At 35.7% G+C, this 24,256-nt stretch overlaps 1 protein-coding gene across 2 annotated transcripts in view; it reads left to right on the top strand.

The window, feature by feature from the left end:
• LOC109540557 (neural cell adhesion molecule 2) overlaps positions 1-24,256 on the top strand; it is a 135,860-nt gene that overhangs the window by 66,450 nt on the left and 45,154 nt on the right. The window contains exons 2-4 of one of the 2 annotated variants that reach the window (XM_048667439.1): positions 3,128-3,260; positions 18,743-18,799; positions 22,080-22,288. In XM_048667439.1, coding sequence (XP_048523396.1) covers positions 3,128-3,260; positions 18,743-18,799; positions 22,080-22,288 — 399 coding nt within the window. The remainder of the gene's footprint in view (positions 1-3,127; positions 3,261-18,742; positions 18,800-22,079; positions 22,289-24,256) is intronic. The other variant, XM_048667440.1, reaches the window with a different exon arrangement.

Here is a 24,256-nt window from a genome sequence, read left to right as displayed (position 1 = left end):
TTTCCGAGGAATTTGGCCCCACGTGACCATCGGAGTCTCGGAATGTGTAGTAAAGTAGCGTAAATATTACCATGAATGGAATACCGAAGCTTCTTGTTTTGGCTCGATGGTGGTGTTTTCGCATGTTGAATGAATTCAAGTGGGCTGTTTGGGTATTTTCAATATTCGAAAATAAGATGCGACAAAATAGCATTTACATAAACATTTAATTAACACTATTTTGAAAACCAAACACTTTTGAAATAGACAACATTACATAAACTTGCCATTATTTTTAATACAGAATAAGGTAAAATGATCAAAAATGGGGGTTTCTATTTAAAAAAAATATTTTGGGCGGTTTTCTCAATACAGGTTTGAAACTTATTTTTTAACACTTTGTATTACTTAATAGCTATCAAAATATTGTGCAAATTCGATTAAAGTAAGTCTTTTTCAACAAGAAATCCGACTCAGATTAAGTAGCACAAATTTCCTAATAGGAAAAATGGATTCTCTTCAATTGGCTGCAACTGTAATTTTTACATAACATTTCTAATATATCAGAAACGGATAGACTTATAGGTATATGAATTATACATGAGATATATTTATAGTTTGCAGTAGAGTCCAAAAATCTAATAATAAATAGGGTGATCTATTTCAAATTGGCAAGTTAATACCTACTTCTGCTATAACCGGAAGTGTGGCCATTTTGAAAATATTTTAGATCGCAAGCTTCCGATAATTTCGGCACACTGTCCAATTTTAAAATTTCTCCTAATTATAGTTTGACAGATATCGATCGCGGCGGTTCCCGGTGGGACACCCTGTATATTATCAATGCGCGAACCTTCAAATGCCTAAGAGCAATTTCGTAAGCCAACAACAGAACAAATCTCCATCTTAATGTGTTCGTCGAGAAAGATTTCCAAGACTTTTCAGGCATCACTAAAACACCCCAGTAATTAGGGTCACTTATCTTTATGCGGATCTCGCACTTTTTAAATTTTCCGCCACAATTATAAATTAAGAAAACAGGGAGAGGAAAATTATAAAAGTCGCGGCCGCTTATTCGATGAGAAATTAGGTTCTCGTTGACCGACATTATCTCTTCTCCTGCTTATTTTACAGCGTCTAATTTAAAGGGAGAATAAATCCCCACTGAACATGATAAGGGAATGTAATTATTCATATCTATTACACTTCCATATACTTTATCTTTCGGCGACTTCCATAGAGTTATACCTAGCGAGATTACTTTCACATGGACGGGCCTGGAACTAGCGTTAAAGTTTACGTCAGAGTTCCTTTTGAATTATGCCGTTTCAAGAACATTTCGGAAGAACTTTGGCATGAAAATCAACTTAAAGAGCCCCCGAAACCATTAAACTATATCAACTTGTAAGCAGTTTTCTTGTTGGAATTCGCTACTCTTATCGGTCGGAAACTTGCATAAGTATCAGGGATAAAAATGCGGTCCTAGTTTCACAATGCGATCAAAATAAATGATCATTCAGGTAGATTAAGAGTTTTCCTTTAGATTTCCCAATCGATGCGAGTAAAGTGAAACCAAACTGCATACAGAAAGTAATTTCAAACTTAATGCATCTTCAAGCCGTCGCACGCACCCATTGCATAAAATTGACGAATGTTCAGAGCTTTTAGATCGTCGTCGAAAGTTAATTATTTTCAACGTCAAAAAAAAATTGTTTTCGACGTCTAAAAGCCCTAAAAAATCACCAGGTTCAAGCTCAGTTGTACGCTAATTAGCTTTCTCTCCCCAAGAAAGTTTTCGCTTCTTCGATTGATAGTATAAAGCTCGAAAACGTTCAAACACGAATTTGCAGCAAAAAATGCACGATGCAGCAAAAAATTATCTAAATATCTGTTTTTCATTTAATATTAAAATGAAGGTGTTACAAAACTCGCTGCCTTCATCGGCTTGACGCTTTCCGGGCCTCCAGATAGAAATAATCGTATCGACAGTGAATTTTCATGTTTAAAAAATGTCAAGGAAAGTTTACGCGGAATAAATTAACTAATAAACAAAGCAATAAAAAAAAATTTTTATTGTAAAACATCAGAAACCTAGTAGAACGATTATCTTCGGAATCAATTTTGTCAGACTTCCGAAAAATGTATATCCAATTCAGAATATATTTTTGTTTTAAACCAAATCCCACCCTCGAACCGCCCGGATCATATTTCTAAATCAATCCCCGCAAATTGAAAATCTGGAAAATGAAATTTGAGTGAAAAATATTGTGTCACTACCTGTAAGCAAGCAATTTCGCACATTCACCGCTACTATAATCGTATTAACCTGACATGTTCGTTATGTACAATATAATTATCACTTGATATTGTGTCGAAAACAAATTCCATTTTTTGCAATTCTCATTTGTTGCCCATAGAGAAAAATTGGGAGGCGACCTCACAAAGAGGCCTGCTTGGTGCAGAAATAAAAACAACATTTATTATATCGCCGGGTCTTTAATATGTGTGTATGAGCAAAGAGTGGTAACTCTAAATCATTGTACTGTGCAAGCCTTTAATTAGACCGTAGCTTTGCGAAAATTGTAAATCTCCGTGGCACATCTAACAAAACGCTGCCGGCTAAAGAAGATTACGCGGCAAAGATAAATAACTTTAATTTAGGACCGAAAAAAGCGCGATAAAAAAACAAGCACGAATAATCGCTTCGGTCTTGCGAAACACGCAAAAAATTGTGATTTGCATTCGAAAATACCGACATAAAACTAATTTATTCTCGAAGAGAAAACGTAAAAAAGTTAATGCTGCAATAACTCAGTGTTGTCACTGACGTCGAGGACGCGCATTGCGGACCCGAACGTACTCTTCACCGAATCCAAACTCCAAAGATCCACAAATGGCGAAAAATTTAACGTAACCACTCCCCAAACGCCAGTAAGATAAATAGATAACAAGCAGCTCTAACTTTCCAGAGGCAATTCTATTTTTTCCGATTTTAAAGATGTTCTTTGCCGCGCCTAATTTTGTTTTATCGTTATCTGGGGACGTTTTTCTTTCAGCACGTGTTTCTTCCTTCTCAATGTCTTTCCTTTAGCGATTTAATGACTGTCTTTTAACACCAGTTTCTTTAGAAATTTTTCTCTATTTACAGTTCCAACGGAGGAAGCCCATGGTGTACTGGGAAAGAGCAAAGGACTGCCATGTAGCATTACAACCAAGAAGCACAACGATTCTGTTGCTATGGTCTTGTGGTTCAAAGAGAGCATAGGAGAACCTTTGTACAGGTAAATCGGTTTTAGTTAAAATTTTCTTCGCCTGGCCACTAACTTGGTCATCAAGTAAAACTGTATTTTTATATCGACATGAAAGCTTAAAAAACGAAATTGTATTTTTCCCACTTTCCACGAGCACCAAAGGTAAACGAAATTTTAAATGCTTTCTCTCATGCCTTTTCAAGCAAAGTTAAAAAAGTCATTTTAACAGAGACTAAAAGTCCAGTGCATAAATCACAGTGAATGAACACAGATAGAAGACAGTTAAACTCTAATATGCTTAAATTCGCTTTACGACCGGGATGTTCCATTCAAAGTTTAATGCATTTTATATTCGGTAATATGCACTTTATAAAGTATATTCGGGAAAGCACAAGAGAACTAAATGCCTGTGGGACGAATTTAACTCCCATATTCGCATACAATTTTGAATCTCAAACAGAAGGCAGAACTTGCTTCCGTTCCGTTCGGAATTAAACTACTTATCGTTCGAGCGGAAGTCTCCCGATTTTGTTTATGTTGTGGTATTTGGATTGTAGTCTTAGGAAAAAGCAATTTGGCAGAGGCAAGCGACTGTGTTTCCCTCCGAATAGGGTTTCATTTGGTAACGCAAATAACTTCATGTTCGATTACGGAAGGATCTACTGATTAAGCCAATACAACTTAAAGCTATATTCAGCGACACCTTAAAGTCAAAGAGGAATCAATTTAAAAAATATTTGAATGTTTGATCAATTTCAATGCCTCAATAAATGTGAACAATCCAGTTCTCTCTTCAAATTGAATGGATTCGATGAGTAAAACGTTGACATCGTATATATTTCTCATGGATAATCAGATTCAGAAACAACAAGTGTCCGGCTTGTTGAACAGCACATATCAATAACCAGTCCAAACAAACCGTCGAAGTTTGCGTTACGTTAGCAAAGCAGGTCAAAACTGGATGATGGAAAACTGGTTTATCTTTCGGGGGTAACAGTTCCAGGTGGGCTTTTCCCACGACAAACCGAACCGATTATTTCTGGTGTACAAATTAGCTTTCGAATAAACTTCGATCAGTAGTGGTACGGAGTTCGGGTCCGGTTCTAGCAAGAAAATCTGGAAAGGATTAAGACTGAAGTCGAATTGATTTGGCTGGGAACAGCACTTTCTTGGGCTTTTGCATGTGATTCCGAGGCCAATTTTTCGCTGGGAATGAAAAATCTCGGAATGGGGATTATGGCGGGCGTTAAGCAGAAGGAAAATTAAATGCAGTGGCTAATTTCGATTGGGATTACGGCAAGCCAACGCTCTCAGCGCCTCGACTTGCATTAATTGTACAGGATTTTCTTGTGTTTTCTATATTATATGGCAGAAATCAGATAGAAAATGTGTCTTTTTGTTTAACAATTTCAAGGCGGAGCAGAAGCTAATTTTCGTGCGTTTTTACTTTTTACTTCTAATGCAAAACAATGTTTTTCTGGCTAATACGAAAAAAGCTATCTGGAAATTAATGGCGCTTTGGCTTAATTTGTCTGCGAACCGACCGGTTCGTTTTTCACGTCAGGTGGAAAATAGATTTATTACCGCTAAATAAGTGAAACACTAAGAAAGTGTTTCTTTTTGTGGCATCTTCTCTCCATCGACGTATCCTAATTGCGACCCATTAAATCACTAATAGACCGGCATTATTTTTGGTCGACCGGCTAATGTATTTCGTACATTCTCTAATCGGAATCGATCAGCGCGCCCACGGAATCGCCATCAAAATAATAAACAACCTGCCTTCGATTATCTCTGGTTAGAATACGGCATGATCACGAAATAAAAAGAAAAAGGAAATTAAAGTAAATGTGCACTGGAGATCGATTTTGGAAATAGGATCGTTTATTACGCCCAATAGAACGTAAACGATGCCAGTGAAAAATTCGTTCTGTAGTTCGGATCTTTAAAAATATACGGCCCTTCCGCTCTTGCAGTTTTCCTCAAACATTCCGAAATCGTTTATTTTAGATAAATAAGCTCCAATCAGTTTGCAAAGTGGGAATGTTGATATAAGAAATGAAAATTAATTCAACCGCTTTAAACATCCAAGAATCGGCAATTCTTTCTGTTTAGTATTTTCCTATACTTATTCATTGCCTTCTCGAAAATTCGATGAAATATTTAAAACGAAACAACCGGACTACATTTTGCCAATATATTTTTCATTAATCTTTCTGTGCTTTGATTTTAATTTACTTCTTCAGAGAAGACAAATGGGCATATTAAATAAAATACAGAATATGTAATTCATAGAAGAAAATTTTAAGAATAGAATAGACACTAAAATACAGGCGCTGAACAAAAGATAATCACAGGAGTTTCAGTAATTTGTAGGAAGGATTAATGAATGTGAATTATGCTGCTCCTGTTGTAAATAAAAAATTCTGTAAATCGAATCCGAATAGCTATAGAGGCATGAACTGAATATGTTCTATTTTAAGACTATTGACAACAGATATCCCGAAAATAAAGGAAAGTCATGAAAATATGCGAAGAAGGACAAACTTTCCGAAATAATCGATCATTGGGAGGCGCTGCCTTTTGCAAAGCAACTAGAAATAATTCGATGATATTCTTTGCTCAGAACGCAACCTCAAAAAACGTGATCAAGGCTATGAAAGAAATGAATATTACGATGCCACTTCTTCACCACCAGAACAGCCAATCAAAGCGAAAGCTTGAGCCCAGAGTTATTTGAAACCGTACTGAATAAAAGGTGGAAATTCCAAAAATATCTAGTGCTGTGCCGATGATGCAGTCATAGTGGCAGACGCCGAAGACGATTTGGATTGCTTCTTCTTCCAATTCTACACAACTGCTCAAGGAAATTTCAACCGGAAACCCCAAATTTCAAATGTGCAATGAAAAGTGAACCGGGGTTGGGGTATTCTAAGGGTAATCAGATGGAACCGCGTAGGGTTGCGACAAAGGAAAACCGCAAACCTTTGCATTTAAGACTCCAGGACACGCCAAAAAGATGATGGGACATTCAAGAATTGTCTAAAGCAAAAAAACATATCAATGTCCCAACTAACTTGACCCCCAGGTTTGATGTTTACTAGTGAAACGTTGGGTAAACATAAACCTTTGGTAATTGTTAGAGCTGCGGAGCTAATTAGCTTTCAAACCTCATTCGTGGTAAAATGTACCGACTGAAAATAGAGACGTCAACATTTGCAACTTTCTCGGCCCATGTACTCAGCTCAACCAACACCCCACTAAATGTTTGCTATCTGAGAAGTCAAATAGCCCCCATTCAAACCGAAAGCAATTAGAGTAATAGATGTTCTTGGGATTCCAGCTCGTGTTACACATATGTAGGCTGTGGGTCATTCAATTAACAGGGCAAACACTTTTTTTTGCGAGGTGACCATTCGGAAAGCCGTTTTGTTGATAATCCTAATCTGTTATTTGTAGACTCGTTCTGTATCTGGTTTGACTTTTTTGTGCAAACATGCTTTGATGGCCTGCGGCTGACTATCTGATCAATCTGGACTCATCGTCAACTGTACCCTTTTTCACTATGAAAAACATTTAGTGTCCTTTTTACGCTTTCGTTTGCTGTTAAACCATTTGCGGATCGCACAAATCATTGCCAAGCTTACTCCACAAAGACAGATAAAAATGCTTTTGTGTGTTTCAAAACCAATCGACATTAATGTGCCCAAACTGTTCGATTTCAGGGTTGATTCCCAAACTCTAATTGCCCGGTAGAATACATGCATGAGACCTGCAATTAACCGTATTCTATTCGTATGCTGATATTGCTGGTCGTCGAAAACAGGTCAAACAAAGCAAAACTATCAACTTCAACCAGAATTGGGAATGAGTAAATAATGTGAAGGTTGTTAACAAATCCCGAAACGTGTAAAGCGTTCTGAATACAGTCACAGTCAGATACAGTTATGAAAGTTCACTGTTTTCGGAAATTGAGGGTTTGATGCCACTTGAATAGAAACTGGAGTGTCTACGATTGTTTAAACTTACTGTTTAAAACATAGACTGGTCTCACTGCATAAAACAAGACTATTAAATATAGCTTTTCCGCGAGAAGATTTTCCCAAAAAATGTTAAATATTGGCAGAAAACTTCTAGAAGACTTCTGGTTGTACTAACAGCCTTCAAGGTGTTGAAAAGGCTCAAGTCTTCAGAATTGGCCCTCGAAAATCACTGTAACCAGCTGAAATTGGCCATCTACTGCACAAAAGAGTATTTACATTCAAAAAAATGTTTAAGTTACTTRACCTTATGGGCTTATGGGCTTAGAAGACCRTAACGGCGAAAAATTGAAAATTATTCTTGTCAAATTTTCGTCCGCCCTACGGTTTCTGTACAAAGTATTAATTACGACACCTTTATYCAAATTTTCRATCAAAGCAAGCAAATCAGATTCTTAATGCTTCAGAACCAAAAAMTGACATGGAAAAGTATTAACTCTGAATAATTGAACTGATTTAATTATTGAARCAAATGTTGAAAATGTTGACCATTTTCCCAAACACATAAATTACTTCTTTTCCGAACATTGAGCTGCACTTTGGGCATCTGATGCGATGGGAAAAGTATGCAATTATGATTTATAGGAGAGCCACACAGATGAAATCTCTCGGCGTTAGACGGGATGATCTTGGTGTCCAAAAAACAGTAAATGTTATCAATTTGTCAAACGTGCGAAATATTTAAGTCACGTCAAGTATTGTTTCTGAGCAATAAATACATTTGCAAACACAAAAGCGAATTTGTCTAATGTTTTTTACAAGAATGAAGATCTGCAGAGTATTGTACATATATTTTTTTGAGAAACTAGTAAAAAAGTTTCAAACTAAAATCAGCTAGAAATGGAAACAATTTTAAGTTATTTGTACAGAGGGCAACAAAAATACAAACATTTATTAATAAACCAAACATTATTTTTTATATTTCCACGTCAATTTTTGTAGTAACTGTTGATTCTAAAATTAATGAAAATCGAAATAGGCATTTAGAAATTATTTGGAAAAATGATATTAATTTGGGTACTTTGGCGCCCAGTCGCGGAAAATGAAGCAATATTGGATATAGGTAAGTTTTCTTCGAGCGTCAGACTTTCGGATAAGAACTTTGTCGTTAAGCGTACAGTCATTTCAGGGACACCCTGTATAACATAATAAATGATGGAAGCAAACTCTCTCTCAAACAACTGGCGTGTACACACTGGATAAAATTAGTTTACTACTGTGTAATTTCTTGGTTAAACTCTGGCTCTGGCAACAATCTATTGGAACCAGAAAATATTTTTTAGTATTAAACTGTTTTTCTTATCTCCTGAAAAATTGACTTTCTGGACTTAGGCGCTTTTTATTGGACGTTGGCGATATGCTTCTTAGAATCGACAAGATGAGGATTTCTTCACAGTGTTTAAATTTTCTATAGTTACCGAATCTAGAACTTAAATTCCGTTAATCAACAGGTTGCCACAATATTGCGGCCTTAAGATCAATAGTACATCCGGACGAAATTTGGTAGACGTTAACAACCTGCCTTGCTCCAATCGCATTTACCGTAATTTATCAAGGAATACATTTTCGATATTCGATATTGGCAACTCAAGGCTCTTAAGCAAGATGATTGTATAACATAGCCGCATTTCGGCGAACTGGCATTATCAATTCGAAGCTACCGTAAAGGGCAATTGATTGGATTCGCATTACAAATATGGCATCTTAAGACGAATTTATGCATAGTTCGGTGCAGACAGTCGCGTCATAACCAGGGAAAACGACCTCGACACCAGATCTTAAATGCATTTTTATTCCAGTTTCGTTGAGGGCTTGTTGCGACATTGCATACGAATGTTCCGAAATGCATGTTCCTGCATGTGCTTATCGTTTTCTTTTCGCCCAGATAACTTGATTTTGGCTTGAACGACCCGATTACAAAACGGCATTGATACCAAACCAAGTCGACAGAAAGTTCAACCGACTTGAATTTCATCTGTCTGTTAATTGTGATCTTTTCACTGCGCCCCCGCTCCTTTTCGGGATTTTCATTAATTATTTCAAATTTCCTTATCCGTCTTCATTTTCCAGGGACATTGCCTATTAAAAACAGAAGTTCGCGAATTTAATTAAATCTTGAGATCGTTATGAGTTCTGCCGAAATCTCTCAAATAGGCTGTCGTCGCCATATTTAAAATGTCTATAATACATTTATTATACCCGCCTCAACGGTTATTATCGTTCTTGCTCAAGCAGCACCCCATGACTGTATTAGATTCTGAAGATGTATGCGCACTTAACCAGCCTGTCAGTGCAAAATTATTCATCAAGTCGCTACGCTTACTGATATTCATCAACTTGCCGACTTGGGCCTGCCATAAAGTGTCAATTTTACTACCTAAAAGCTTAAGGAACACCCAAACATTCCACCTCAGATGAGCTGATGAGAGGAATATTTTCAACCTCGCTATTGCATATTTAAATAAATAGTTAATCCCAGTATTAAGGCCAACGACAAAAATTGCCATGGAACGGGAATACTCGATTCCATACTTTAGCATAATACGGTGTTTCAGTTAATTCCGGTTCGAGCAACCAGTGATCCCACGCTCGAGATAAGTTATGGCACAAAGCCACTTCCGCAAACTTTATATTAGCCTCCATAGTGGATCATTAAGGAGTTCAACTTACTTTTAAACTCGCTCAAGTTGTCTTTTAAATTTATATTAGCCGGCAAAAAGGAACGTTTTCGATTATAATTAATGTTGAAATTACATCAGTCGATGCAATCTAACAGGAAATTCTCCGCAGCTAAAATCAGTCAGAAAATTGAGAAGAAACTTTTCACTTCGGATCTTGAAATTGGCAATTTTATCACGGATTAAACATAAAATTATCAAGTTCAGCTAACCTGATCAAAAACGAACCGAGTTTCACATGAAAATCATATGACCTTAGGGCGGTTTTTCTCAAATTCATTTTATTGAAATTGTTGCTTTTTAACCTTGCCTAAAATACCTAAGGCTTTGAGCTGCAACGAATATCTAAAGATAAGTCTCACCTACTCAAAATATGTTTAAGAATCTTTCAGATTTAGATTTTCAAAAAAAATGACTCTCGGGTGGATAGAGCGCAGTTTCTTTTCAGAAATGGCTACGTTATTCGTGAGGCCCTTTCTTTACTGAAGCTCTCCAAAGCTGCAGTGGTTAGAAAGGTAGTTAGACGCATCTTGTGTCCGCTGCTGTTCAATATTTACTCCAAGGCTATTTTTAGGGCAACTTTCGAGGAATAACCAGATGGCGTTAAGGTGAATCGTGTTGTAAAAAACAGTATATCACAGGCTGCTGATTTCAAACTCACTTCTTGAAGCTCACTTCTTGAAGAGAAAATAGAGGATTTACAAGCTGTAGTAGATCGTAAAGAACAGGGCCGGCCTATCAACGTAGTAAAATCTAAGTTGCTTCAATTTGCATAAACGAGTATAATTTTCCAATTAAGATTAAACGGACGCACTATAAAACAGATGGGAGCCTTCCTGGGCACTAAGGTCTAGAAACAAGCTAGAAGGGCGTTCATGAACATAAAACAGTTCTCAACACAAGACCAAGACTTGATTCAAAAATGCGTATGGTAAAATGCTATGTGTTTTCCATTATGTTGTATGGATGTGAAGAATGGACCCTCGATTCACTCAACTTCCTTCTTATAGACGTATGCTTCGGATATCAGACAGTGTGAATTTTTTTTCATGTTTGTAGACCTAATATATAAAGATTGGGCCAACTGATATGGCCGAAATGTGGCACGAGTATACTTGACGTAATGTGGAATAAGGAAACATATAAGTAAGACCAAAAATAATTTCCACAGCCGGCAAATTCATGAGGAAATAGGACATTTTACACTTTTCTCTAGTCCTTGGTAACTCAATTAATTGTCAGGAGTTGGCGCAGTGCTACGTAAATGGCTTGGTACGAACTCAATTTCGTTGCTGGGAAAATGTTGATGACTTTTTTTACTTGTTTTGAGATTTATTTTAAGGGCCATTTATCAATACGTGGTTATTTAATGGAAAAAATACAAGATATATTTATAGCTTTGTAAGAAATTTCCGAAAAACTTTTTCGGAGTCGAATTCGGAACAAAAAAAAATAAATTTATCCCTTTGCTTCCCGAAAACTATAAGGTTTTTGCAAAAACCGATTACAAAACAAAAAGTTTTTAATCAAAAACAAAAAAAAAATTTCTGATGATTTTCTTTTTTTCTGACAATAATGGGGCCTTTGCAGCCAAAAATGGCAAAATTGATTTTGATCGAATTTGGCATAAAATCCAAATAATTTGAATCAGGTTCTCACCGAAAATAATTTAAATTATCTTGAAAAAACGATAAGACAGCAAAAGTTTACAAAAAAATATTTGCAAAATTCGCCACCCTCATCGCTCAGAAGATTTTTCAAGTTACGTTAAATTTTCAGATCATTCCAGTTTTAGCAAAGCTTCTATTAAGCAATTCTTGCTACGTAAAAAAACGTGCTATTTTCAGTTTTACTTAAAATACTGACAATCTTCAGGTATCATCTGTGAAAATAATACTGTTATATTATAACACTGTGCTCCTAAACAGCTTTGTAAAATTGTTTTTGGAAGCTTTTGCAGCTTCGAATTTTGGACAAAATCCTAATAATTTTTTCTAGATTTTTTCCCAAAAATATTTYCCCGAACAGAACAAGTGGAAGTTTATAATCAATTATTGGAAAAACTCGTCAATTTTGTCGCTGTGAATAATTTATTTTATTTAAATTCCGATTTCTTCACTTTTAGGTAGATAGTTCTAAACAGAACAACGCGTTTTCTCCTAACGTTTTACTGTAAAGTACTGGCAAACTGGGACTCTTTTATGCAAAATTTAAAAGATGGATATTCAAGAAAAGTCGTTGTTTTTACAGTTTGGTCTTCTTTATCGTCTTCGAATACCCGTTTTACATTTGAACTTGGGACAAAATCGAACCAAAGTTACTGTGTTTTTTTCGACAAAATTTAGGTTTCCTTCAAAAACAACCAAAGCATACATAATCGGCCATGAGTTATAACCCATTAAGCAATGAGTTAAAACTCATTAACTCAGAGAGCGGCAACAATTCAAAAGTGCCACTCAACATAGTGTTACTCAGGCCTACTTTTTTCTATAAAGTCAGTCCTAACTTTATAGCAAGTGAACATTTTTTGCGCAAATAATATTGGTTGTGTATTTTAATCTGCTGAACTCAAATCAAATCTAAACAAAAAAGCGCCTTAGAATTATGATTTTTTCGGAAAATTTTTTCGGGGCAAAAAAGCAATTAGTTCCTTTTGTTGTCAAACTCTTCAATATTCATACAACTTTTTTATTAAATTTCGTCCAAATCAGTTGGCCTAATTTTCATATATTAGGTCTACGCGTGATCCGTCGAGCAAGTAAGCGGCATCTTAAACAGATCAATTCGGAGTCCAAAATCCGGATTTTCTCTCTCGTATGTGCTACTAACATTGCTAGTAAAGAACTATTTAAGTCACGAATGTTTTAAACTCTTTTACAATGTGGTGTTTACTGTTATCTGGTGTTAATTTCGAGCTTTTTTAATCTGTGAATTTTTGCTCCTTTGTTTTAAATAGTTACAGATTTGTCTTTGAAAACGTTCTGTGGTTTTTTCATTAATTTTTTGATTCAGTCAGTTAAACAATGTTTGAGCGTCCAATGCAGGATAATCCCGTTAAACAGCAAGCTATAAATCCGCATTGAGTCGGAGCAACACTGTACATGATAAATGCCCGTATTAAGCTCAACATGCCTGAGAGCAGGAGACAATGATCTGTTAAATGGTATCGCGAAACTCAGCCATATCAACTTTATTGGCTTGACTTTATAATAATTAAGTCTTTGCCGAGGCCTGGCAATGATTCCTGCTGCCGGCATTTCATTATTTCAATTTACCTTATCCGTCTTCACTTTACAGAAGGATTGTCTGTTAGGACAAGGTCGTAAAGGTTTTAATTAAATTGCAGCATCAGATATCCAGCAAGGAAGTGGAAGCGGGTCCTGCATTGAAAATCAGTTTTGTCTTTGTTCGAACTAACGGGCCATTCTGGTAGACAAGTTTCTAGACGTTTTAAAATAATTCACATAGTTTTAGAAGTTAATTTTTTAATTTCATAGCGGAAAAGCGTTGAAAACGGTGCATATTTCGGGGAAATTTCAACAAGCAGCAGCAAAACTGAGCAAGTCAAATCCTACTTCTGACCTTCATCAAAATGCTCCAACGGTGTGTATGAAATTATCCAGGTCTCAAGCTCAAGTTCTCAATTAGAGGCTGAACTGCAGCCCATTCCGCCAAACTCCGGACGCGTGCGGAAAAGTTAACTTTCCGCACTCRTTACCAAAATGACTGTTGGTATGGGTTTTATGGGCACTTTGCTAACAGCGTTTTTAAGCAATATTTTTATCGAACRCTTTTTGAGGCTTGTAAAACTGTCATTATGGAGTAGAAAACACAGAGTCGGTACGAAGAAGAAGTASCAAATTTCACACTGAACATTGAACAAGCTTCATTTTAATCACTTAAGTTTTCATTAAAAATGTCGAATAATGGTGAAAAAATYCACAATTTGTTGCGTCAATTGAGTTTCTTYCTATTGGCACCAACGCTAAAGTTTGCAGTGRAATCCAAGTACCACTTAATCTAACAATGGTCATCAAAAAGTTAAAATTACTTTAGCTCGAACTGACGTAAAACTTTGCATCGGATTAATTTCCTAACATACAATTAGTGATAATTGCAATTTGGAAGTAAATAGGCGTGGTGCTTAGTGAAAAAACAAACAAAAAACGTTTCATGTCTGTTCTGCCATTTTCCTCCTGCTCGTAGCGATAAATCTTTCGAGCGAGGTGAGCTCATAATCGTTACCCTTTAAAGATTTCGAAAAGCAAATTTATCTTTCAGGGCTGTACGAATATTGCAGCGATTCTGCCGTTATTGCTTTTCTTAAAGCAGTCCGTGATATAATATCGTTTTGTTGAAGCAAGCTGTAGGAGGAGATAGTACGGCAGCTGCTAGTTTATTAGTCGCCTTGAAAATAAATTTTCTTGCGCTTTTCAAGTACATAAATTACCTTCCTCGCGTTCAGTGTTAAATGGAAAATTTTCAATTAATGAAATCGCGTCAAGGCGAATAACAGTGATATTTTAAGATGTATCACAAACCCCAAAATGATTAGAACTGATTATCTATAAAGAAATCCAGCCAAGGGAAAATAAAAATTTTTATCTGGATACAATCGAAATAATATTCAAGTTAACGTCCTAATCGGGCATTGTCTGTTCGACATTTATTGTGGAAATTATACGAAGAAAATGGCTGAAAAACTGTTTTACCGTTGTTAAAAGGGCTAAAGCATGTCGGCTATTACTTAAATCGTTATCTTCGGATCTGACAGCAGAGGAAAAAGCGCCACAAATTCTCCAACTTTTGTCGCGCCAAAATCGCCTTTCCTCCATCTGATTTAATAGCATTAAAACGCTCATATTCTTTGGGACACGGCGAACTTTCCCGTCTTTTAACTTGATTTAAGTGTTTTATTAAAACAGCCACCTCTCGAAACACGACTGGCTTTCTAAAGGGCATAAGATGAATGAATATTCATTGGTGCGGTGGTAGCAGACTTGCAGCCATCGGGACAATAAACCTTTTCCACTACTTAATGTTCAGTTAACGTTCTAATGAAAACGTTTGTAACCGTAAATTCTTCATCTCGTCTAAGCGTTGGAATTAAAAGCTGATGTTGAAAGTTGCTGAGATAGAGCGAGAAATGTGTGGCTTGTTTCAACTTTAAGCGAGAATTTCATTTAAGACAATGACGGTTTAGTCTTTCCGTTTCAGCACTCCTTTATTTTATTTTTCAGTAGCGCACCATCAATGTCCACACAGATGAAATCTTTGTTAAAAAAAATCCTTTTCTAAGAGCGTGTTCAATTGGAAACTTTAAGCAATTATTATGCCTGTTTTCATTCCGTTTATGATTTAAAATATAACTAATATTTTCTTAATGTCATCAGTTCATGTTCTTTAAAAGTTAATTGATTTGCTATGAAATCTAATGCTAATTAAAAAAGTTATTGATCTGCTAAATGAGCAGCACTATGGATTTATCAGATGAATAACTTCTAAACGCAATATTAGAAGCCGCTGGTAAGGTAAAGAACGATACGAAACGGAATACAGTAAGCACATTTTATTAGCTGGTGTAATAAAAAAGGAGCAAGCGTGAAGTATTTTTGGCCCATTTTGCCGATCTCAGCAATATTCATAAAGCCAGCACTTTGGCTTGTTATTCAATGATAGAAAGTGTTCCAAAAATAATGAAAAACATCGACATAAGTAAATTCTATAAAGCAGGAGTTTATCTAAAGAAGGAAAATAGTGGATGTCGGTCACAAAAGACTAAAGTATCTACAAAAGAAAATATATCGAAATTTCTCGTAAAGGGCACCAGACGAAACGAGCTTCATGTTAAAGTGGCTACTATTTTCTGCTTGGAGCTTGTCATCAGCCGAAACTAACACAAATAACTGTTAATAATACAACATAACACAGAGGATAAAGGAAACCACATAATAGTTAAAATAGCAGACGGAGATGGAATTTCAGATGACGTAACAATGGATTTTTCATAAAATTCTAGATGAAATATACGCGCTTATGACCGCCAACCACTTCACATCGCCATATTTTATTAAATGTTCAAAAGGTAAATGCACTGCTCAAAATCGCCTAAAGCGATGGCCTGTGAATGCTTCAAGATTTTGAAGATGTAAATAAGTTGCAATTTCGGAAGACATTTTCCCAAAATTGTAAAATTTTAGGTTGGTTGGATCGAAACAACAAAGCAATAATATGCAACTAAAATGTGAGCGTCCCTTCGGCTTCATCATTTTTGACCTAATTTTCAAATTAAACTACCTTACAGAACAGTCACTTGCCCCAGCAGTAAAGTTCAGCTATAAATTTGCAAAATGCTATAAACTCCTCGTTTACCATTAACATAAACGATAATAAAATAGATTAATGGTTTGTTTTTGTTAGTCTCCAAGTACTCGTACATAATTCTTATTTGTTTAACTTTCACATACAATTATTTACTTTGAATACAATTTAATTTTTCTTAATTGCTTCTTTATTTGCACCAGTAGATAAATATTGTTCCCTCATTCGCAGCCAGCGTGCGCAAAAGGATCACTTTTCACACTAGTTCTCTTTTTAACGGTGTCGAAATGAACGCACTGGCACAATTTCTTCCTGAGATATGAGCAAAAAAGTGACACAATACAGTGGTCTTACAATTAAAAGAGAAATATTCAAATTTCCAAAATGACAAATGATGAAAATAACCGATTATCTAATGTGATTGTGTGATTTGTGACAACTTTTGAGCCTACTTGCATCTTCGAAACGAAACAGCTCCAAAGAATTTAAATTTTCACTCAAGAACCGGCAATTTTTCAATTAAGAAGACTCATCAATAATCCCTTTTAATAAGTAAATTTGTGGACTACGTGCTTCAAGTATTGTGAACCTAACCAAATGTAGAGCTAAAAGGTTTAATTTTGCCGGTTGTTAAATATGCAATGCAAAAACTGACCGGGAGAAGACATAGAGGACTAAACATGTTACAATGTTGCATAGAAAAATTGAAACTGCTCTTTCAACCGTTAATAATAACTGTTGATAATAACTGTAACCCGAGTAATAAATAATAAATCTCCAACTTCGCCATTTCTAAATGTAAAGTTGGCGTTGATCGTTGCCTTTCATTCTCCCTGGTTTACCTCAACAATTCGCTCTGCTTGCATGTTATTCGAGGTAGTCAGACACCGTTTCGTTCTTGCACCACCGCCGACATAATATGTTTAGTTGCGGAATATGTACATGCACACTTCAGCTAAACACAATTATAAACTTGCGAGACGCGAATAAGCTTTACAAAACTAATTGTTGGCGTATTTGGCACGGTGCATGGAAACTCGTTTTTGGCTGGTTTCATTCGGCATCTGTGCCAGATGAAAGCCGCTGCTGGTTTCATTTGAAAGACATTTGCTTGGTCTAAATAGCAGACTTTATATGTATATCATGTAAATTTCCTTTCGGCCTTATTATTGCTACTAATTTGCTTCTTTTTCGTTAAGTTAATTAAAACAGCACTAAATATCCTGCAAAGCAATAAGACAATCACAGATTAACATAGAAAATGGACGTGGATCTAAACAGCTCAAAAGATGACCTATTGTTTGAACTTTGTGAAAACATCTTTTACTATTATTTGTTTTTAATGTTTTCATTTTTTTAATTTTCAGGGTCTATAAAGTTTATTACTAGTTGTTCGTCTTGTTTGGATCTCATATTTTTTTATAAAATCTCCAGGATTTGTTTGATTTTGTGCCACCAATATTTGTATCCAGGTCTTGGTTTTTGTTTCCCAGCTTCGGTTTTTTGCTTCTACTACCGCAGATTTAAATTTAATTATTACACCTCTATGGTTCTTTTCATGTTCTTGTTCTTTCATATTCAGCCATATTTGATATGACTATTGCTTTTGTTTTTTTCTTTCTTGCAGCTCATCGTTCCACCATTAAGTCTGCCTTCTGGATATGCTTTTTTTTATACTCAAGGCTTCTTTGGCTGCTTGGGGCAGTCCTTTTATAATTATTTCATTTCGGTGTTCAGTTGTTTCATGACTTCTTGTGGTCGTTGTTGGACTAATATTTGCTTATAAAGTTGTCTTGATCCACTTGAATGAAGCGGTTTGGATTTTGTAAGTGTTTTTTTGCTTTTGTTTTATGTCAGCATACATTGTACAAAAATGGTGAAAGAAGTAATATTTTATCTGAAATTGAATTTTGCTACAATCCGCCCATTGAACTGTTCGATGGTAAATAATCCCCAATCGCAATGATGGTGTTTCCGAAATTGAATTGGGAACAACCTCAATCATCAGTTGGCTGTCCACAAAATGTCCTATTATTAATTAAATCGTAAATCAGAAACCTAATATCGCATCGACGATATACTCGTTGAAATCATCGGCCAGATCACTTTCGGTTTAATACCGTAATTAGTTTATCAATATTCTGTTAGAATAAACCCGTCCATTATGGGGCACTCGCAAATATTGATCAATTCATTTGAGAACGAACGCACACTGAAACCAAATAAACAGAAACGGTAAACGCAATATACTCGTCTTTTGGTCGAAGCTGATTTATTCAGCAATTTGCAATTGGTTGTTGGTTATTTCGGCAACAATAGGAATCCGGGCATGTGTGTGGGATGCGAATGTTTATTTATAGAAATCAGTCAAAACAGCGCCAAACCCTTTCCAGAGCTTCGTAACACAAACTTAGGATTTAAATTCATTAATGTACCCATTTTTTTCGTGTTGCTGAAATTACTAATTTTTCAGGAGCCCCAGCTTTCTTCAGCATACCAACTTTCGTAGATTAAGCGAGGGCATTTTCAGGTAATATAACCGACACATTAATACAAAATCATTCGCCCTGGGCCGTGGGATCGCACAATAACCTACTTAAAAACTCATTGTCATTATGCTTTTTCAGGATTATTACCACATAAAGTGCTTGAAACCTTTCATTTCAACTAACCCCTTTACACTTTCTTTGTGGCTTGGCTGCGAATAACGTTCTTGCTCATTGTGTATTTCCAGCAGAGTAATAAATATATTCAGAAGTTATTAAAGGTGCACCTTTTTTCACAAACCCCGTATAACTGATTATTAGAGAGAATAATAAGCGCTCTGTTTTTCCACTCCCAGTTTTCAGGAACAAATTTGGTTTTAATTTTAATGTGCTTTTTGCATGTTTTGCACACAGTCGGTCTTAATAAAGCGGAGTTTTTACTGATTTCAATCGAACGCTCCTAAGTGTGTTTTATGTAATTTTGCTACATTTTGCCGAAATTAAATTAAACAACTACATAAATTCACCAGCTTTGGCAGATTAAATATTTCTTAAAATTTTCAATAGTGCAAAGGAGACTAAATCTCTCGCGACGTAAACCCGATGCAACCGAATACCTGGTGCCTTCGTTTCCAATACTGCACGAATCCTTCATAAATACTAGTTATTCAAATGTTGTCATTTAATAACATTGCCAGAACGGCTGCCGATAACAAAAGTAATAAGCGAAAATGCTGTTCGAAGAGCTTTGATCTCGGTGGAAAGCGGCAACAGCTTAGATGCAGCCTCATTATTGGTTTTCGCCCTGCTCTTATTTGACACTCTAAAATTCAATATGAGCTACAGCAGTTTTCAATAAAGTCGACAAGTGAGATCCGCATTTCCAAGCTACCCGAAAGTCAAGACTTTAAATTACTATTTTAGTTGCTATGTTTAACAGCTGCAGCTTGGGAAATGTTCTAAACGCCAATTCTGGTTGCGCACGGTAGAAAACAATTAATGTTGAAAGATTTACCTGCAAAGTGCCCGCATTGACTGGAAATTTGTATTTACTTCATTTTTTATGTGTTTTTGCTAGTTTTATACTCAGCGCTCTTTATTTACTATTGCCCATATTATGTGTATTTTTGAGGACCATAAAACAGTGCGCTCAAAATAACCCAAATTCGCTTTTGTCCATTTTTAGAACCAACAGTGAAAAAGTAAATAAAAGCAGCGGAATCGTTGTAAGCCAAACGAAAATACAAATGAAAACCTAGCAAAAAAATTAGTTTCACTTGAAAGTGACTGTAATATTACATTTCAGGAAAACGGCATTTAAGCAACTTGAATTAGGGAGTTCCATCCAAACATGTGTTGGAAGTTTTCAGCAGTTTTTACGCGCTCAACATGTTACTGTTGAAAATTGCAATTACTTGCTCAAACAACATGAGCGCAACAGCATTCAACTGAAATGAAAAAGTTTTGCAAATAGCGTTCAATTATTTATCAATTACCGCTAGAAATGTTTAATTACCATGTCGAAGCTGGTATTTTTGATTGGCTTCTACACATGTTCGTGGCATTGATTGAAACTTGATTAATCGGAGTTTCGATATGGTAACCCAAAGCTTTGAGGCGAAAAACGTGCCCAAGGAACATATAATTACTATTTGCTTAAACAATTGAAATGTATCTGAGCTGGTATAATTTTGTCGATCTGAATCAGTTCGGCAAACGTATGCAACCTGCTTATAAAAGCAGTAGAACACACACAAAAAATGTCTAATAATTTAACAATTAGCGCAAGTGCTTTGAATGGTTTATTAACTCCTGTAAAAAATTGTATGTATTTCAACTGAACTGTATCGCCCCCATAGATCGAAACACTGGCAAGTGAAACTTTCTGAATCGTTAATTCATTACGATAGATATAAAATCAGATTAAAAGCAAACTTCTGACAATAACACATTATCGGCACGAAACATAGCTGCTATTATTTGTTATTACGGTTCTTTGATGCGTAATTATTGATTTAGGGTTACACTTAATGCTTGATTAAACTGGCTTAATATACAAATCAAAGTTTGTCTGAATGTAAATGTTTATAGGGCGATTTATAGCGATAATTATTTAAATGTGCCAAGTTAACTAACCATCACGCAGAAGCTTGATTTTTTATGTTTTATTTGATGTGCTATAGAATATGATTATGCAGGGCCCGTGAGCACTTAATCAAAAGGGTACTAGTACATTTTTCGGTGTTAAAGGAGGTGATTTGACCTAATTTTTATGACATAAAAATATCTGGATCCTTTGTTGTCGAAGGTTACAGTTTTTCAAAAAGAAATGTTTTTTAAAAAATTGAGAGGAGACGATGGATTTTTTCTGGAAAACACAAGCTGTGAAATTTTTCTTATGTTTAACTCAGATTTTGATGAAGCAACCGGGTTCATCAGCTTTAGGTAAGTGGTAAATTCTTAAGTGTCTTGACACAAAAACTACCAGAACTTTTTAGTTGGTTTCGAAAAGCAGCTGATTTTTAGTTACAAGTTTAGAAGTTAATACGCGAATTGTTTTTTTAATGCACAAATTGGTTTTTTACATTTTTGCGCATTTGGTAAAATATTTCAGAATTCATAGTTTCTGCACAAAAAATATTTATTTTTTCCTGTCGATTGATTATTTTAGATGTTAATTAAGTTTTAACATTAACAAAACTTAAATTAATATTTTTATAATATTGGGAAGCACTAGCTCAAAGGGATTTTAACGAAACTTGCTGCGGAAACTGTGAATGCTACAAGATTTAACAAAGAGGACGAAAATTAAAAAAAAGAATTGGTGCCTCAACTGAAAAAAGTTTAGTTGCCAGTTTAAAAGTTTTTGTATCAAGAGACTCAAGAATTACTCACTTTTTCAAAACTACTAAATTCGGTAGCTTCATCAAAAAGGAGTCTACAACGAGTCTTATTAAAATCCATAGCATCATTCTTCCTATATTTTCTAAAAAGTACTTTGTTTTTAAGAACTTTGACCATCACCCATAGCATAAAAGCCGCAATTTTTTTAAATAAATTTTGATCGAATCGTCTTCTTTTGCGCAAAGAATGCTGCAGTGCTCTTTTAATCATATATACTCGTAGATTGTTCTACCAGTCACTCACTCCAGTTGGTCTTTATATTAAAAATTTTATTAATTAGGTGTCTTTCTTTAATCTCTTTTTCTTTTCATCATAATTTTAATAAGAGGTTTCAAAGTATGCTACAGTAAAATACGGTCCTTACTACTTGATGGCGTCCTTGCTACTTGACGATGATTATGAAATATGTGTTTTTTCCAGTTTTGATGTGCGAAGCAGAACCTTTAATAACGCCAAACTGTGGTCTTCGCCAACCGTCTTCGGTAACCGAGCATACTTCCGACCTTCCACCAATCCAGCCACTCTTGTGATCGACAACATCCAACAATCCGACGAAGGAATTTACCGATGTAGAGTCGATTTCAAAAACTCCCCGACCAGAAATAGCAAAGTGAACTTTACTGTGATTGGTGAGTGATTTCCTGTTCATAAGCCCGTCTGGGCTGTTGGTTATTGTCTGTGTTGTGATTGTTTGGCAAATGAAACAAAAAGAAACATTGAAACTCCCGAAAGAAAATATACCTGCCCCGAAGGGGAATCAGGATTCATATCATATTTATTAATAAACAACGGACCTCCAGAGATAAAATCCCGTAGGCTGAACAAACAGAGGTCGAAAAATACGAAAAATCCGGTTGCCGAGCCGCGGAAAATATCAAATATACCAAAGTATTTATTTCGGCTTAAGTTGCCTATCGTCGATACTATCGTATTAAGAGATTCTGCTCATATGCTAGATTTCCTTGGTATCAGTTTCGCTGGAAAACGCCTTTGCGATAAAACTAGGGATGTCCTTTGTAATTGACTGTTTCGAGGCGGAAAAAAATTGATTCCCTGCCGCAAAAACAAGTCAATCAATCACCTACTAACTAGTGTCGTTGTAGGGCGACATTGAACCACACCCATGAGCATGTCGCCGGAATCGCGAAATCTCTTTTTTCCACTACCGGCAAATTTCGCGTCATTAATCACAAATCGAATGCTGTTCCTCCAATGACAATCTGTTTTTCCTGGCTCATTGATATCGTATTTTTGGCTTCGCCGAATTTATCTCGAGGAAATTTTGTCACTTATTTACCCGGAGCTTCGCGGACGGTTGTTTATATTCCTCTTTGCTTGTTTCGACTTTTTTCACTTTCGCATACATCATTCGAACGGTTTTAGCTAAATGGATCGCTGGCAAATTGCTCACTTTAATCGACCCGAAGGACTCACTAGGAAATGAGTTACAGAGGAGCATTGATGGATATTTGATGGATAAGAACCTACAATAGTCAGTGAAAAACCTTGATTTCTCAAAATTATTCTTTCAAATTAAGAAGAAAGGTGCGAAAAATTGAGTTGAATACGTTCTGAAAGCCTTAACATGGGAAATTTGGAGTCCAGTTAAACACACGTTGTTGCATACACTTCATCAGCACCAAAACCATGAAAATGTGTGTGAATGGCGTGAAAGAATGGAACCAGAATTGTGGCTCAAATGATCCCCAAATGGGAAACGTGCGAAGTTGGTGGTCTTTATTTCTTTTTATTGTTAATGAAAGTTTCATCAAAAGAAAATCTGTCATACCAAAAAAAAAGGTACTACAGAGCCTTTTGGACTTACTCAACCCAAGCAGCACATTTTCAACTCAAACCAACTGCGTGAAAATAACACTGGTGGAAAATTAAGTGTGTAAATGAATAATTAGTTTCGTTAAATAAATTATAAATATGCAAAAAGTCGTTTAAAAAATCAGCAATAAGTTGTTGAATGTTAAATAGTTTAAATTCGCCGCTGATAAACGAGAGGTGTAAGATTATCTATGTTTGAACACATAATTAATGATGACGCTCTAGCGAGCCGTACTTTATGATCAAGTAATTAATTACAGCAAATTAGGGTCATTGGCCAACAACATTTCAGCCTAATTATCGTTATGTATGAATTTTGAACCATTAATTCATATGAAAATGAGAATTTTGAGTAGGAAAACTGGCAAATTAGCCACCGGCAATTTCAAATTAAAACACCAAAAATGTTTTGCACTGAAAGAGGAAACTAAAACCGATTTATTTGAACTTGGCTCACTAGTTGATTCCACGTTGGTGCATAAAGACTTGGTGAAATTTCCAGTTTTCCAATAGCGAATGGTCGCATTTTTATCTGAGAATGTGGAGGAATCGATTGGCCCATTGTGAAGGGTGATTATCTATCACAACAGCGTTTCTATATCCGCTGCCAATAAAATACACGTCTGTCAGTGGGGCTTGATTAATACCGCGTTTCGTTATTTTCCCACTCAGTTTAAGCGCCTCTAAAAACAGATTTCGCTGCAACAATTAATCTTCCTAAAAAAATATAAATTTACCCGCTTGCTTTATAACATTTATATTTC

This window comes from Dendroctonus ponderosae, unplaced genomic scaffold (assembly GCF_020466585.1).
Source record: "Dendroctonus ponderosae isolate FM_Combo_2020 unplaced genomic scaffold, Dpon_F_20191213v2 Dpon_F_20191213_6, whole genome shotgun sequence".
In the NCBI taxonomy this organism is placed as follows: domain Eukaryota; kingdom Metazoa; phylum Arthropoda; class Insecta; order Coleoptera; family Curculionidae; genus Dendroctonus; species Dendroctonus ponderosae.
The sequence above is the reverse complement of the archived record's forward strand: the minus strand, read 5'-3'. Positions and strand labels throughout refer to the sequence as shown.